Source organism: Phytophthora infestans, genomic scaffold (assembly GCF_000142945.1).
Source record: "Phytophthora infestans T30-4 supercont1.8 genomic scaffold, whole genome shotgun sequence".
Classification (NCBI taxonomy): domain Eukaryota; phylum Oomycota; class Peronosporomycetes; order Peronosporales; family Peronosporaceae; genus Phytophthora; species Phytophthora infestans.
In genome coordinates this window covers 3,787,271-3,803,722 of record NW_003303751.1, presented here as the reverse complement: position 1 = coordinate 3,803,722, position 16,452 = coordinate 3,787,271, and the positions used below count along the sequence as shown (strand labels likewise).

Genomic DNA, 16,452 nt, shown 5'->3' with positions numbered 1-16,452 from the left:
TCAACTGCCTTGGATGTCGCGGCAGACGCCGAAGCAGACTTGCCTTGTGGGACAGTATGGTCTGACTCTTCACCTTCGTCACTCGAGCCAAACATGAGCCGCATTTCCTCGGCCTCGCGCAGAGCCTCTTCAGCAGCACGTATGTCGGCTGGAGAAGGTGAAATCGTTGAAGCTGGTGACTTGGCCACATCGTGTGGACCCTGAGGCGGGGGCGAAGGCGCGTCAGGAGAGACAGGAACATCGTCGTGATCCTCAGGGTTCACGTCCTTACCCGAAGGCTCTGTAGCAGTTTCTTGAACCGAAGGGACGCTGCCTGGATCAGCAGTCCCCATGTCCACGTCACTCTGGTCGCCGCTGAGGTCGACCACTGCGGGAGTCGAGGAAGACGCTGGTGTAGGAGGTGGCGACCATGAACTTGGAGAAGACGGTACAGACTTGGACCGAGTCTTCATATGACGTCGTGGCGACTTAGCAGGAGAATGAGGACGGGGTTTCTTATGCTTCTTCTGGGCCGCCTTCTTCCACGCCTTCGGACCGAACAGCGATCTACGAGCCGACTTGGGAGTTGAAGTATCGGCAGGTGGCGCATCACCGAGACCGGCAGCTGCCATCGAAGCACTGGCTTTGTCCGTTGGGATTGGAGCCTTGTCTTCGTCAGAGTCGTCCGGATCGTCGTCTGAATCCTCGCCACCTGGTCTAAGACGCTTATGGGACTTCCCATGGGCCACTTGGTGAGCTGCTTTGGCCAAAGCTGCCGGAAGGGCTTGAGGATTGTCCGAAGACGCGGTGGCAGACTGAATACGCCGCAGAGCGACTAACGTCTCCTGATCCAAGTCCAGCGCATCCAGGTCCAGCTCACCCGCAGTCAGACCTATCACGAAGGATTGGGAACGAACGTTAGTTGCTGAACACACGGTGGAAGGAGCGACATTAAGAGCGTACCTTCGACAGCCAGACGAAGTACCTCGGGATCCATCCCTGCCAGACTCACGTGTGCACGGAGGGTACGATTCGCTTGGAGGAGGCGAGTGTTACGGTATTGCTGGTTCTCGAGGACCTTGAGCGTGTCGTTATCGACATACTTGCCCTGGGCAAGCTTTACCAGAAGGAGGTGGAGCTTCCGGGTCTGCTCAGTATTCGCGCCAATAGAAGACTTGTACACTTCGCGTTCGCGAGCCAGCTTCTTCTGCAACGTGCTGATAAAAACGTCCCGAGCTTGGACCTCGCAGTGCAGACGATTCAAGTCTTCTGCGTGTCGTTCCATAGTGGCTTGAACAGTGGCGAGCATGGCGTCGTTCTTGGCGTTCGACTCGCGGAGAATCTTGACGTGGTTGGTGTAAAGGCTTTCAATCTCAGCGTTTGCAGCCTTGAGGAACGTCTCCGCGTTCTCACGAGCCATGATGTGGGGTGCCACCGAACGCACGGCGGCAGCAGCCTCGGACTGAGCAAACCGCAACTGACGCTCTAAGTCGGCAACGCGTTGGGGTAATGCCGACAGCGCGTCAGGAACAGGTTGTATCGCAGCGAGGACCTCATCGAAACCAACAGCAGTCTCGAGACGACGCTGAGTGTGTATATCGCCGTGGTGAGGAGGCACAACGCTGATCTGCACTTGGTGACGAGCCATTGCAGTCAAGTACGGGATTATCGAGGTCATCATGTGATCGACCGATGCCTCCGTACTTTCAGCCAGCATGGCGCGCAGCGAATCTTCGGTGAGTGGTGGTGGACCACCAGCTGGGGCAGGAGGAGTAGCAGGAGCCATCTCCGCGGATTCAGCGACGACGAAGAGTGCTGCAGGAGCTACCGCAGGGAGTGAAGAGTCTGGGGCAGGAAGCGCCGGACGTCCGGCTGATGACGCTGCCGTCGGAGGAAGTGTAGCAGACTGAGGGACGTTCGAACCCTCGGCCTTGCCCTCCTGAGAAACAAGTCGAGTAATGCGAGATGATGAGCAAGGTGCCGATGATTCATGAGAAGGATGAGCTGACGTACCTCCAGCTGTTCACGTTCGCGACGTCTACGAGGATTGAGACGCTGAAAAGCGTCGGACACGGCTCGATTCAGACGCTTGGACATACGGTGGCGAGATGGTGAATTGAAGAATGAAGAAATGTCACAACGGGCACCAGTACCGTGGCTTCCATTGTGACAGGGGCAGTTGTGGTGTAGTGATTTCTCCGTGGTTGCAGATTATCACCCGTCGACAAAGACGTGACACCGCCCAAGTTGTTCAAGCGACGAACCCTCGGTCGGGTGATGTACGGAGACGCCAAGGTGCAAGGGACTCGACGGCGTCACCTCCGAGTTTTCAACAAGTATCGGATACGGCCCTATGTCACTGAATCCAGGCTGTCCTTATTATTAATAATGGACTGGCCGGATTCGCATTCAGCGGACCATCTACGGTACGAACCCTCAGTGGCGGTTGGGATGAGTTCGCGGAATACTCAGCGACCTTTGGAAGACACGTTCACCGTCTGGGACAGGGCGCGGACCGTTAAAGATGCTCATGCGACGGTGCAGACGACGCTTGGCATGCAAGAAGATCCATAACGGATCATTGTTCACTTGATATTTGTATACTTGATTAGGACTTCCTATTAGGAATAGACCCGAAAGGGTAAGCTTAAATACAGAACAGAATTTCCACTCAAGCACACAGAGCGACGTCCGGCTTCAAGGTAAGCGTCAGGTCAAGCTTGTTTGAGTGTGTTATGCCTGTCGGTGAACTCGAAGCTCTGTAGCGAGGGTTCATCCGGCAAGGCCAAGAGACTTTGTGTATTGGCCGATTATTATCGGGAGGTTTTACGTGACGGCTTATTGTTGCCTATTTGCACAACTGGGAGTGCTTGAATTGGCTTACTTTTATTCTTCCAACCGAGTGTTGAACACTCGGTGACCTCGTAAAAGGCTTACCCGTGCCTGGTACCCTTTCGCTGTTGAGACCACGAGGATTCAAAACACCTGCTAGCTTTGCTCGTGCTAGTAGCGTGTTCTTTTTTTTTACTGGTGGCCTATATAAGTAGTTTACAAGGTCCAGTTTGTCCCGGTGCAAGGGCAGAACTGGGGTCTTCAGGTCCGCCCGAACGATCGTTTACTATCCTAGTAGACGTATTGTTATGGGAACATCCTAACTACATTTGTAGCTAGAGGTCACGTGGAAATTCCAACACCACAGTTACCACTAGCAATAAGGATGTGCTCGTGGTTCTTCAGTGTCGCGACCAGACGTTCTCGGCGATCGGGCGACAGCTGAGGATCAGCAACATTGGACGCAGTGTAGTCTATTGTCGTGTTGATCTCTTCGGTCAGGTCCGGCAGGAATGCCAGCTCCTTCGCGTAGTCTTCCAAGCCAACGTTGTTAACTGGGTGTTCGTAGAAATCATTTCTCGTATCCTCAGTTGCTTTATTTCCCTCGGTCGTTAACACTTGAGCAACCGAGATGTATGTTCCGTCCAACGTCGCTACGGATTCTTCCCTTGACTCAACATCGGCATCCGCTTTGATTTCAACAGTCGGTACTGGGTCCATCTCCTTCTCATCTTGGTTTCCCATCTCTGGGCCATCTGCCGAGTCGTCGTTCGCAATATTGAATGCGCGGGCCACCGACATATTGGGTTGTTGACTTCTGTTCAGCTTCTCGGTCGGCTGCTGTCTTGACAGTTCGGCATTCGCACCAATCTCGCAATGAACACTCGGTGCCGTACTCAACACCTTCAGCGCGATGCCTGCATCCTCTGGATCAACCACCGATGTCTTGTTCGCAGATTTGGTTACACACAAGGCCGGGACAACTTCGTGTAAACTGGTGTATCCACCTGGTCCAGTGCTGTTACTTGTCGCTTCCGTTTTCACCCCAGCCTTGACACGAACACTCGTTGGCGTATGTACAACGTTTACCGGGCTCAGTAGTTCGTGTGTATGCGCTACCGAGGCTTTGTTTGCAATATTGCGTCTGCCGTGAGCTGTCGTGTAAGTGTCTAAAGGTTTTCGGAAGGCTGACCGCCGGCCGAATCCCTGGCTGTCACCCCAGACGCCAGACAGGCTTCCACTCGTTCACGGTCCTCCAGGATTAGTGCCCATCGCTCCGCACACGTCAGACAATCACTAGAATCCTCTAGCGAGTCTTCTAGAGGCCATGCTAGTACCCCACTGGGTTCTGGATAGTCCGGTCGATCAACTGCCGAAGGCTGAGTCGCAAGCCATTGTTCGTAGATTTCGCATTCACGCTGAAAGAGCTCGCGGTCTCTACAACCTTCGTAGGCCAACACTTGCCAGTCTTGGTACTTCTTGGACTCCAGACGCACATAGCCGCCACCTCGTGGCAAATCCCCATCTGGAATCCACATCGCGATCGAGTCGTGTGCTGGTAGGTACACAGTTCGATCAGACACGTTGGTCAACCGAATGCTCTGAGGCCGTCCACGTCGAAACCTCGTCACCGACGGGATTAACTTGTTCGTTCGACGAGCCCACAGTACGTGTGCTTCCAGCCCGACTTGACGCTTCGCTAGTCGATATTCTCGCCACTCGTGCGCTTGAATGTCCAAACGCTCGGGTGGCCCGGCGCTAACATGGGAGCCGTATTCTTCGCTGTCGATCATGTTCTTGGTCTTGATCAGTGGGATTTGAACTTCGTGCGGTAATTGCGCCGCGCCGTAAAACAGGTCCAACCGGATCCCAGCTGGGATCATAAAGTCGGTCCCGAGTACCACGTCAACGCCTGCACTATGCGCCATTACCCACATCTCGAACTCGTACACCATCTCCCATCCAAGCGTAATCTTGACGCACGCTCGTCGTGTCGTAGACACCTTGCCTTCGTTGATTCCTTGAATGTCAATGCGGCGTCCGTGATCGGGTACATCTCGGAGTCGCAACTTCTTGGCAAAGGCGTCAGGGATCACACTAACGTTCGCTCCCGTGTCGAGGAGGATCCTCGTTCGCTGGTCGTTCACAGCGCCTTGCACCAGAGCTCTCATTCTGATCCGTCGGTCGAATTTCTTGGCCGACCACCACCCCTGTCTCTCGCTTGGGTTCAACTTCATCATCTTGGAGTGACCCTTGGGCTCGTCTCGCGCTGCACTCGAAACCAAGCCGAGCGAATCCTCGCTGGTGCCCTCATCAGCATCAGCACACTCCACTCTCTCTCCAACACCTCCACCGAGGATTCTACTCCTCTCCTTTTCATTTTCCGTCGCGTTCACACTTGTTACGTAATTATCAGGCCATTCACTCTGCCCCATGAAAGCAAAGATACACTCTGCTTCCATTGAAGGCTCGGTTAACTGTGGCAGCCCGAGAGGGACCAACCCAGTTGTAGTTGGCGGGCTGCCTAGTTTAAATGACGTTCTAGAACGACGGCCTTGAGCTCTGGCGGGAGTTCCTCCTTCGTGCCTTTAGTGCGCACGAATTTGGCAAGGTCTTGGAAGTTGCGGGAAAGTTCACATTGTCCAGCATCGTGGAGCTGTTTGCAGAACTTGCATCGCTTGTTACAGTAGTGGGCGGAGTGACGCATGCCACCGCACACCGCGCATGGTCCGTACAGTGGGCGTCGGTTGTCGCGGTTGAAGTCACGTCGACCGCGTTGGTCCTGATTGAACCCACGGTCACCACCTCGGCGATCTTGATTGAAGCCATTCTCGCGATCAGGTGTGTTTCCACGCGGTTGACGGTTGTCTGAACGGGCGTAGGTGCCTTCCGCAGCTGCACGGCGCTCATTCTCGTTAGCAGCGGCGAGGTATCGGTCATTTTCATCCAATGAGAAATCACCGTCCGTATTATCGGGCTGAAAGTCGTTGTACTCGTCTTGGACATCGTTGTAAGCGTTCGGATCTTCGTTTGAATACTCGGTGCCCCCTTGAGCAGCTTCACGGCCTTCTAATTCAGCTTGTAGGTCGGCCACCGTGGCTTCAATGAGCGTCACTCTTGGTTTGTTGCGGTTGTCATCGCGGCGACGTGACTTCTCCACTCCTCGACAGTCGGACTCGTGCCCGGTACAAGCACTACAAACGACTCTTGGAGTATCGGTACTCACTGTCACGCTTGGCCATTCTCTCCTTGCCCTTGAGAACATCTTCGATGATCTCTTCGAGCTCGTGAATTTCGGCGGCTCGAGCGTGGTAGAGACTCTCCGCTAGCTTGTCATCGTCGCATGCTGCTAGGAACTGCTGTACGTGTTCTTTCGCGTCGCGACCACTCTTCTCGAAGTGTAAACTAGCGGTCCGAGCGTAGCCATTCAGCATGTTTATGTAGTCGCACAGATGTTCATTACGCTCCCGCTTGGCGGAGTAGTAACGCGACAGTGCCGTCTGAGTGGACTGCGAGCAGTAGTAGCGGATGAACGCGTCGCTCAACAGCTTCCACTTGCGCTTCGTCTTCTTCGGAAGTTGACGAGACCAATGAATGGCTCCGTCCCAGAGACTTAGCTCAAATGGAATGCACCATTTGTCAGCATCTGTGTGGGTTCCAGTCATTTCATAGACGAACCCACGGAGCCACTGTATACAGTTCTCGCTCTCGTTGCGAGAGCCTGAGAACGGCGTGATGCGATTCAACGGTCGGTGTGATGCCATTTCAATCCTCGGTGTCGGGTCCATGTCGTTCAGCGTCGCCAGCTCATTCATCTGACGCATCAACTCGACTTGAGGATCTTCCTCGTCGAATGTACGCACCAAAATGTCATCATCACTTGACGAACCATTGCTGTCAATTTGACGACGTCCGTCACCACCGTTGGGGGCTCGCGGACCGCCTCGGCGACCGAACAAACTCTCGTTACTTGCGTAAATGCGTTGCATACGGCTCTCCGAACGTGGCGTAACCGTATGCGAGTCTTGCAAGTACGGTGAAGCTTCAATAGTGCCAAATGCACCACGCTCAGCTCCACGCTTGGTCGGAGGAGTACGGTCGTGTCGTTGGGGTGTCTGCGGCAGTGGAATCGTGGAAGGATCTTCATCTTGAATCATCGGTCGACTCACCGGCTGCTTACCAGCGCTCATGCCAACAGCGCCAAACGCCTTCCAAAGCTTCTTCTTCCTTTTCTGGAGGGCGGCTCTAGCTTCATGTGGACTCCAATCTTGGAGCGACATCGTCGATGGGTACGTCTCGTTCTCGAAGCCCAGCGACAACAGTAGCGAAACGGAATCCTCGGCGACTTGGCTAGTCGAAACCGAGTTGACTGCGTATTGAAGTTCCTGCGCAAGCGCAGGCCAGTCGGCTTTTTTCTTGGCGATGGGCTTGAACAGCTGCATCCACTCATCATTCTGCATCAGCGCTTGTACGCGGTCGAAAACGCGCTTGGCGGCTGGTGTATCACCGTTGATAGGTGGACGAGGTGCCTTCAGCAGTGCTGAATGCTTTGCACTCGCCACCGAAGGTTTAGAACCCTCAGTCCCATCGTCATAATCTTCGTAGGCGGGCTCCGGTCCCGCAACATCATCGAGCTCGTCGGCGAGGTTCCTCGAAAGGCACCTGGTCGCCCCGCTCAGCCCCGATGATAGCGTGGTCGTCTCCGGCGTCGCTGCGCCTGGCTCTGGAGCCGGCGTCTTGTCTTCGTAATCTTTATAATCGTGGGCGTCAGGACCGATGTCCGCTTCGTCGTCGAAGCTCACTGAAAGCTCGGTGGCGGCTGCAAAGCGCGCAGCCGGGCTTGAACTCTCGTTGCGAGCCCCGCCAGACTTGGCAGGCGTAACTGGTACCGTCGGTTGTCCTTTCGCCATGTTTCTTGTCTTTTTCTTGTTCTTCTTCTTTTGGTAGCTCGTAAACTGGAAGGCCATACAAACAGCTCACAATGGTCACAACCTGATCCCGGGTCGCGGCACCAGTTGTGGTGTTGGAATTCCCACGTGCCTCTAGCTACAAATGTAGTTAGGATGTTCCCATAACAATACGTCTACTAGGAAAGTAAACGATCGTTCGGGCGGACCTGAAGACCCCAGTTCTGCCCTTGCACCGGGACAAACTGGACCTTGTAAACTACTTATATAGGCCAACCAGTAAAAAAAAAGAACACGCTACTAGCACGAGCAAAGCTAGCAGGTGTTTTGAATCCTCGTGGTCCCAACAGCGGAAGGGTACCAGGCACGGGTAAGCCTTTTACGAGATCACCGAGTGTTCAACACTCGGTAGGAAGAATAAAAGTAAGCCAATTCAAGCACTCCCAGTTGTGCAAATAGGCAACAATAAGCCGTCACGTAAAACCTCCCGATAATAATCGGCCAATACACAAAGTCTCTTGGCCTTGCCGGATGAACCCTCGTTACAGAGCTTCGAGTTCACCGACAGGCATAACACACTCAAACAAGCTTGACCTGACGCTTACCTTGAAGCCGGACGTCGCTCTGTGTGCTTGAGTGAAAATTCTGTTCTGTATTTAAGCTTACCCTTTCGGGTCTATTCCTAATAGGAAGTCCTAATCAAGTATACAAATATCAAGTGAACAATGATCTATTATGGATCTTCTTGCATGCCAAGCGTCGTCTGCACCGTCGCATGAGTATCTTTAACGGCTTGCGCCCTGTCCCAGACGGTGAACGTGCCTTCCAATGGTCGCTGAGTCTTCCGCGAACTCATCCCAACCGCCACTGAGGGTTCGTACCGTAGATGGTCCGCTGAATGCGAATCCGGCCAGTCCATTATTAATAATAAGGACAGCCTGGATTCAGTGACAAATGGCCGTATCCAATACTCGTTGAAAGCTCGGGAGTGACGCCGTCGAGTCCCTTGCACCTTGGCGTCTCCGTACATCACCTGACCGAGGGCTCGTCGCTTGAACATCTTGGGCGGTGTCACGTCTTTGTCGACGGGTGATAATCCGCAACTACGGAGAAATCACTACACCACAATGAGCAGCCTTTGCCAAAGCTGCAGGAAGAATTTGTTGATCGTCCGAAGACGCTGCAGCAGACTGTATGCGCTGCAAAGCGACCAACGTCTCTTGGTCTAAGTCCAGGGCGTCCAGGTCCAGCTCACCCGCAGTCAGACCTATCACGGAGGATTGTGAGCGAGCGTTAGTTGCTGAACTCACGGTGGAAAGAGCGACATTAAGAGCGTACCTTCGACAGCCAGACGAAGTACCTCGGGATCCATCCCTGCCAGACTCACGTGTGCACGGAGGGTACGATTCGCTTGGAGGAGGCGAGTGTTACGGTCTTGCTGGTTCTCGAGGACCTTGAGCGTGTCGTTATCGACATACTTGCCCTGGGCAAGCTTTACCAGAAGGAGGTGGAGCTTCCGGGTCTGCTCAGTATTCGCGCCAATAGAAGACTTGTACACTTCGCGTTCGCGAGCCAGCTCCTTGTTCAACGTGCTGATAAAAACGTCCCGAGCTTGGACCTCGCAGTGCAGACGATTCAAGTCTTCTGCGTGTCGTTCCATAGTGGCTTGAACAGTGGCGAGCATGGCGTCGTTCTTGGCGTTCGACTCGCGGAGAATCGTGACGTTGTGGTGAAGGGCTTCAATCTCAGCGTTGTCAGCCTTGAGGAACACCTCCGCGTTCTCCCGAGCCATGATTTCGGGTGCCACCGAACGTACGGCGGTAGCAGCCTCGGTCTGAGCAAACCGCAACTGAAACTCCAAGTCGGCGACTCGCTCGGGTAATGCCGACAGCGTGTCAGGAATAAGTTGTACCGCAGCGAGGACATCATCGAAACCAACAGCAGTCTCGAGGCGACGCTGAGTGTGTACATCGCCGTGGAGAGGAGGCGCAACGCTGAGCTGCACTTGGTGACGAGTCATTGCAGTCAAGTACGGAATTATCGAGGTCATCATGTGATAGACCGATGCCTCCGTGCTTTCAGCCAGCATGGCGCGCAGTGAATCCTCGGTGAGTGGTGGTGGGCCACCAGCAGGCGCAGGCGGAGCAGCAGGAGCCATCTCCGTGGATTTAGCGACGACAGGAAGTGCCGCAGGAGCTGCCGCAGGGGGTAAAGAGTCCGGGGCAGGAAGCGCCGGACGTCCGGCTGATGACGCTGCCGTCGGAGGAAGTGTAGCAGGCTGAGGGGCGCTCGAAACTTCGGTGTCGCCCTCCTGAGAACCAAGACGAGTAATGCATGGTGATGAGCAAGGCACCGATGATTCAAGAGGAAGATGAGCTGACGTATCTCCAGCTGTTCACGTTCGCGACGTCGGCGAGGATTGAGACGCTGAAGCGCGCTGGTCACGGCTCGATTCAAACGCTTGGACATGCGGTGACTGGATGGTAAATTGGAGAATGAAGAAATGTCACAACGGGCACCAGTACCGTGGCTTCCATTGCGACAGGGGCAGTTGTGGTGTAGTGATTTCTCCGTAGTTGCGGATTATTACCCGTCGACAAAGACGTGACACCGCCCAAGATGTTCAAGCGACGAGCCCTCGGTCAGGTGATGTACGGAGACGCTAAGGTGCATAGGACTCGACGGCGTCACCTCCGAGTTTTCAACAAGTATCGGATACGGCCCTATGTCACTGAATCCAGGCTGTCCTTATTATTAATAATGGACTGGCCGGATTCGCATTCAGCGGACCATCTACGGTACGAACCCTCAGTGGCGGTTGGGATGAGTTCGCGGAAGACTCAGCGACCTTTGGAAGACACGTTCACCGTCTGGGACAGGGCGCAAGCCGTTAAAGATACTCATGCGACGGTGCAGACGACGCTTGGCATGCAAGAAGATCCATAATAGATCATTGTTCACTTGATATTTGTATACTTGATTAGGACTTCCTATTAGGAATAGACCCGAAAGGGTAAGCTTAAATACAGAACAGAATTTTCACTCAAGCACACAGAGCGACGTCCGGCTTCAAGGTAAGCGTCAGGTCAAGCTTGTTTGAGTGTGTTATGCCTGTCGGTGAACTCGAAGCTCTGTAGCGAGGGTTCATCCGGCAAGGCCAAGAGACTTTGTGTATTGGCCGATTATTATCGGGAGGTTTTACGTGACGGCTTATTGTTGCCTATTTGCACAACTGGGAGTGCTTGAATTGGCTTACTTTTATTCTTCCAACCGAGTGTTGAACACTCGGTGACCTCGTAAAAGGCTTACCCGTGCCTGGTACCCTTTCGCTGTTGGAACCCCGAGGATCCATACCACCTGCTAGCTTTGCTCGTGCTAGTAGCGTGTTCTTTTTTTTTACTGGTGGCCTATATAAGTAGTTTACAAGGTCCAGTTTGTCCCGGTGCAAGGGCAGAACTGGGGTCTTCAGGTCCGCCCGAACGATCGTTTACTATCCTAGTAGACGTATTGTTATGGGAACATCCTAACTACATTTGTAGCTAGAGGTCACGTGGGAATTCCAACACCACAATTAGCTGTCGCACGAAGTTTCGCGGGACTGAATACGAGCAAACCCAAAAACGCTCAACTCCATCCTAGACCTGGATTTTCCTAGAACGAAGAAGGGTATGCAGCCTTTCTTGGGAGCACTTAACTACGATGATTCAATTCATTCAGGACTTTGTGGTGTATGGTGCCGCACTATACCAGCTCAAGGAAGAAGATTTCGCTTCTGGTGGAGACCTGACCACCGCCCGACGAAGCTTCGATGATTTGAAGAAGAATGTTGCCAATGCACCGATCCTTCGGCACTTAGACAGTTCAAAATATGTACACATCACGTTATTCGCAAATCAGTGGTATCTAAGTTCAACAATACTTCAAAGGCACAACGATAAGTTGCGTTCGGTGTGACTCTGCGGACGCGTTCTGAAAGATGCTGACATGAATTACCATCCGGCGGAGAAGAAAGTGTTGGCATTACTACTAGTGCTAAAAGCAGGCTACACACAGTTAGCAGGACTAATACGGCAGGGTGTACACTCGGTTCTCAACGCTGAGATGGGTAATGAAATCAAAATCACTCTTCGGCCGAGTAGTTCAATTTGCAGTGCTGCTATCATCACGGCACTTTATTGTGGAACGCGTGAAGGAAACCGAGTGCGCATTCATCCAGTTGTTGCATGCGCCGGGACGAACTTCTTGTCGATTAATGAGTCGTTGGAACTCATGACACCGCCAAACAAAGGTTCAGCGACAACTCGTATGAGCCCAAGCCTGCTCTACGCATGTCTACCAAACTGTGTGGCGATCACCAGATTGGCAAATAGTCCTTGCAACGAGTGCTTTCCTTTATAAGATGACGGGTAACGTAGCTGACTACTCAGGAATGAATAATGGAGTATTGGCTGCCCTAGAATACGGAGCCACCGAGTTGGTGATTGTCGGCGACTCGAGGCTCGCAATCCAGCAAGCACTGTGTCGGAACAAAGCATGACTCATTTAGGTCGCCACAAAGAAGTCACGGCACGTCTCAAATCAGTCAGGTATCTGCATGTGACCCGAGAATACAATGCAGCCACTGACTCCTAGCAACCGAAGCGTGGGAATCAAAGAAGGTAGTACTAAGTGAATCCCGAAAAGCTGAACTCGTTCAGCTCAAGCGAATCACACAGGTGATCTATGACGAGCCAAGTAATGCGGAGGTTAAAAATCCTGTTTCAACAGGCTCTATTTATTTTCCGACGCTTGTCACTTAGCGACGCGCAAGACCTTATGCGATTTCGTGCGCGATGAATTGGACCTGCTCATGGCGGCGACCCGTTCTCAAGCCAGGACCCGTAAAAGAGTCCGGTTTGCTGACGAGGCTGTAGACCAAGAAGGTGATACACACGACGAGAACCAAACGCGAAATGTACTTTCCGAAGTCCAACATGATGAGCCGCAGACTGGGGCACAGACTCAGTCGAAGCCGAGTGCAGGTGAAGCCGACCCAGTGAGTGTTCAAGAAGGGCGCAGACGACGTATCGCTAAGGCACAAGATGCGGAGCAACGATTGTCGAATCTCAAAGCAGTGCTACGAGGAGAAGTCGAGGAACTTGGATACAGAGCAGCACGCGACACGCTAAGCTTAGCCGACTAGTTCGTCCTTACGGATGATAACGTACTCCACGATCTTGGAGGTAGCCGCCGGAGCAAGACACAACAGCAGATCCAGCTAAGTCTCGTGGTATCTACCACGATGACACATGAAGTCCCCCAGAACTGTCATCACTCTCTGGAAGGTGGACACCAAGGTGTGGTGCAGACCAATCAGCGTGTTAGGCGCGACCACTACTGGCATGGACGCTACGCTGGTGTGGAAAGACACGTCAAGTCTTGTCGGGGTTGTAGTTCAAGTAAGAGCCGACCTTACCCACGTAGATACTCGCCGGGTAATGTTCTAGTCAAGCGCCTTCGCAATGGATACCGCATAGGACATGATCCGGGGCGATACCCCGTTCTACTTGGTACGTGGATGGGATCCTGGATCCACTTTAGAAGCGGTCATGCCAGTGGGCAGTACCAAGATGAAAAACCGAGACCCAAGACGATGGCGATACCAAGTCCAGAAATACTACCGGCAAGCCAGATCCAAAGTGAACGAGCGGTTGCGAAGTGCGATACAGCTATCATCAAGAACCCTCCAATCCTGCTGCTGGGTGAGGCGACGAGTGCACTGGACACGGAGAGCGAGTGGATTGTACAGGCACATTTGGATCGGTTGGTGGCGGGGTCGAACCGCACGACGGTCATAGTGGCGCACCACGACCCGGGATGCCGACCGTATTGCCGTCCACAGTGGCGGTCAGATTGTGGAGCTCGGTTCTCATGAAGAGTTGTTGCGTCTTCCTAATGGCCACTTCCTTCTTCTGCTGGAAACCCAATCGCAAGCGGCAGCAAGGGGGGAAGGACATGAGGAATAGCGAGACCGTGGACGAAACAGCTTAGGCGGAAGAGCCTCGGTCTACTCGCGAGCCGGTAAGATCGATTACGCAGACCTGCGCGGCGAGCGAAGATGTTGATGAAGCAGGTGCCACCGAAGCCCGCGCGTCTGAAATTGATGATCCTGCTCACAAGGTAGGCACGTCGAGGATCTAGAAGATGGCCTTCCCCGAATGGAAATTCATGGCATTGGGCGGTCTTGGTGACGTGGTCTATGGTGTCGTGTACCGTGTAAACGGTCTGCTTATCGGTGTTTCCATCAAGCTATATTTCGAGACGAACAAGACGAAGAGCGAGATGTTGCACGACATGCGCTACTTTTCGATGTACCTGGGTATTCTAGCCCTTGTGTGCTGTTTGGCGATAACAATGATGAACTACGGCTTTGGCGTGGCTTCATATCGACCCGCGGCCCGAACTCGCGTTGTGGCATACGGTGCCATGCTTCGCCAAGAGGTTGGCTGATTCGATTTAGCAGAAAACTCTTCCGGTGCTCTCATATCCCGTCTGGCCAGCGATTCCGCTGTCTTGCACTCTATGACATCCGAAAACCTCAGTCGTGTGGTAGTGGGCGTGGCAACGACAGTCATTATTCTTGCGCTCTCGTTCATCTACAGCTGGCCGATGACACTTGTCATGACGGTCATTGTGCCGCTGCTGGTGGGCTGCAACTTCATGCATATCAAGAACATGCGGGGACAGGTGAACGCCAAGACGAGTAACAGCGCCGATGCTGCTGCAGGCTCCTTGCTATCTGAAGCCATCGACGCGATCCGCACAGTAGCCTCTTTCGGCATGGGGCAGTTGCTGACTGCCAAGTACTGGATGGCTCAAACGAGCAGGACAAGCGAGCAGGTGTCTCGGGAGGCACCGCCTTTGGTCTGTTGCAGGGCGTACTGTTCCTCTCGCTCGCTCTTATCTTCTATGTTGGTGGCTACTGGGTCACAAAGGGAACGGTCAACTTCTACGATCTCTTTACGATCATCACGGTCTTCATGACAGGTTCGTTTAGCAGCAGCATGGCCTCCCAAGGATCTGTAGACGACGAGAAGGCAAAAGCGAGATGCGGTTAACGTGTTCAAGATCATCGACCGCGTGCCAGAGATTGATGCAACGTCCACTACCGGGACCGTGCTGCCAAGTATCCAGGGCAATATCGACTTCAAGAATCTCACGTTTGCGTACCCGTCCCGCCCGAACGCCGCCATTTACCAAGGCTATAACCTGTCTGTTTGAGGCGGTCAGACGGTGGCTCTAGTGGGTGCAAGTGGCAGCTGCAAGAGTACGGCAATCGCACTTTTGAAGCGGTTCTACGATCCGTCGTCGGGCATGGTGACGCTGGACGGGCACGACGTGCGTAGTCAGAGTGTGCCGTGGCTGCGAGACCGCATCTCGCTGGTGAGCCAGGAGCCGGTACTGCTCTCAGGGACGATTGCGGAGAACGTCGCTCTGGGCAAACCGAGTGCGAGCCGTGCAGAAGTAGCGACTGCGGCCAAGAGCGCTAACGCTTTCGACTTTATCTCGAACTTCCAGTTGGCGCTCGACACGGAGGTAGGCGACCAGGGGGTCCGAAAATGATATTGTTATTTATCGTAGTAGCATCTTCACGATAAATTATCGCGAAGCTAGCTTGTATGTTGGCAATACGTTATGATGCTTTAGCTAGAAGACCAATAAATAATTGAGTTACTGCTGCAATAACCAAGGTTTATTGAATCAATAACAGGTATCTACGCTCGAGTTGCTGTGTCAAGTGTTTGTGCGTCCCAGTAACCAGCATTTTCGCGCAGGAAGAGAATCATTTCTAAAGTGGGAAGTGAGAGAAAAGAAAATGAGTCTGCTGAGATCAGCCGATTCGGCAACAAAACGACTGGTTCGTGGCGATCGATTGACTGCTGCAGATAACTTCAGGAAACTGTACGCATAAATTACCGGATGTAATATGCAGCCACCATAAATTATGCACGAGCCTAGTTTAGGGTGACAACATAAATAATGTCTGCTTATTTATTGAAATTACTGTGTCGTCAATTTTTTTTTCGGGGGCCCTGTAGGCGACCGTGGCGCACAGGTATCTGACGGTAAGAAGCAACGTACCGCCATTGCACGCGCCATTCTGCTCGACCCGGATGTGTTGCTGCTGGACGAGGCGACGAGTGCATTGGACAGCGAGAGTTAGCACATCGTGCAGGCGTCGCTGGACGTGTTGATGGCGCAGAAGCAGCGCACGATAATCGTGGTGGCTCACTGTTTGTCCACGATTCGGAAGGCGGATGTGATCGCGTGACGGCTCAATCGTGGAGCTGGGTGGTCACGCAGAGTTAATGCGACTGGCGGGTGGTAAGTATCGCGACATGGTGGAGCAGCAGGCCGGCAGTGCCGGCCCGGCACGGTAGCGTCAGTAAACTAGGGTGGACAGAGCACCAGGATGAGAGACAAATAATGATATCCTCCAAGTCGTTTGCACCATCAAATTAGGAGATTGAATTATACTGTCGACGGGGCAGGGAAGAGGGTTTAGCACTGGAAGGGCCAGAAGAGGAAGTAGCATATCTTTTCTTTGTTGTCGGTAGCAGCATGTAGGCTTGTAGCCTCATCACGTAGTCCGCGCTGTCCGGTCTTGATGAAGGGACTCGCTTTCTCCACCAGGCTTGAGCTCGCAGCAGCGCTCGTCAAAGTCGACAGCCACAGCGCGAGGGCGAAGATATTC

The 16,452-nt window shown here is 53.3% G+C and overlaps 1 protein-coding gene across 1 annotated transcript; it reads left to right on the top strand.

Moving 5' to 3' along the window:
* Positions 1-13,901: 13,901 nt before the first annotated feature.
* On the top strand, positions 13,902-15,921 carry PITG_06697 (ATP-binding Cassette (ABC) Superfamily; the record flags this gene model as incomplete). The annotated part of the gene is made up of 6 exons (XM_002998730.1): positions 13,902-14,076; positions 14,221-14,621; positions 14,693-14,744; positions 15,001-15,293; positions 15,588-15,615; positions 15,797-15,921. 6 exons carry the CDS (start codon positions 13,902-13,904, stop codon positions 15,919-15,921), a joined length of 1,074 nt encoding a protein of 357 aa, XP_002998776.1.
* Between the last annotated feature and the right edge of the window lie 531 nt (positions 15,922-16,452).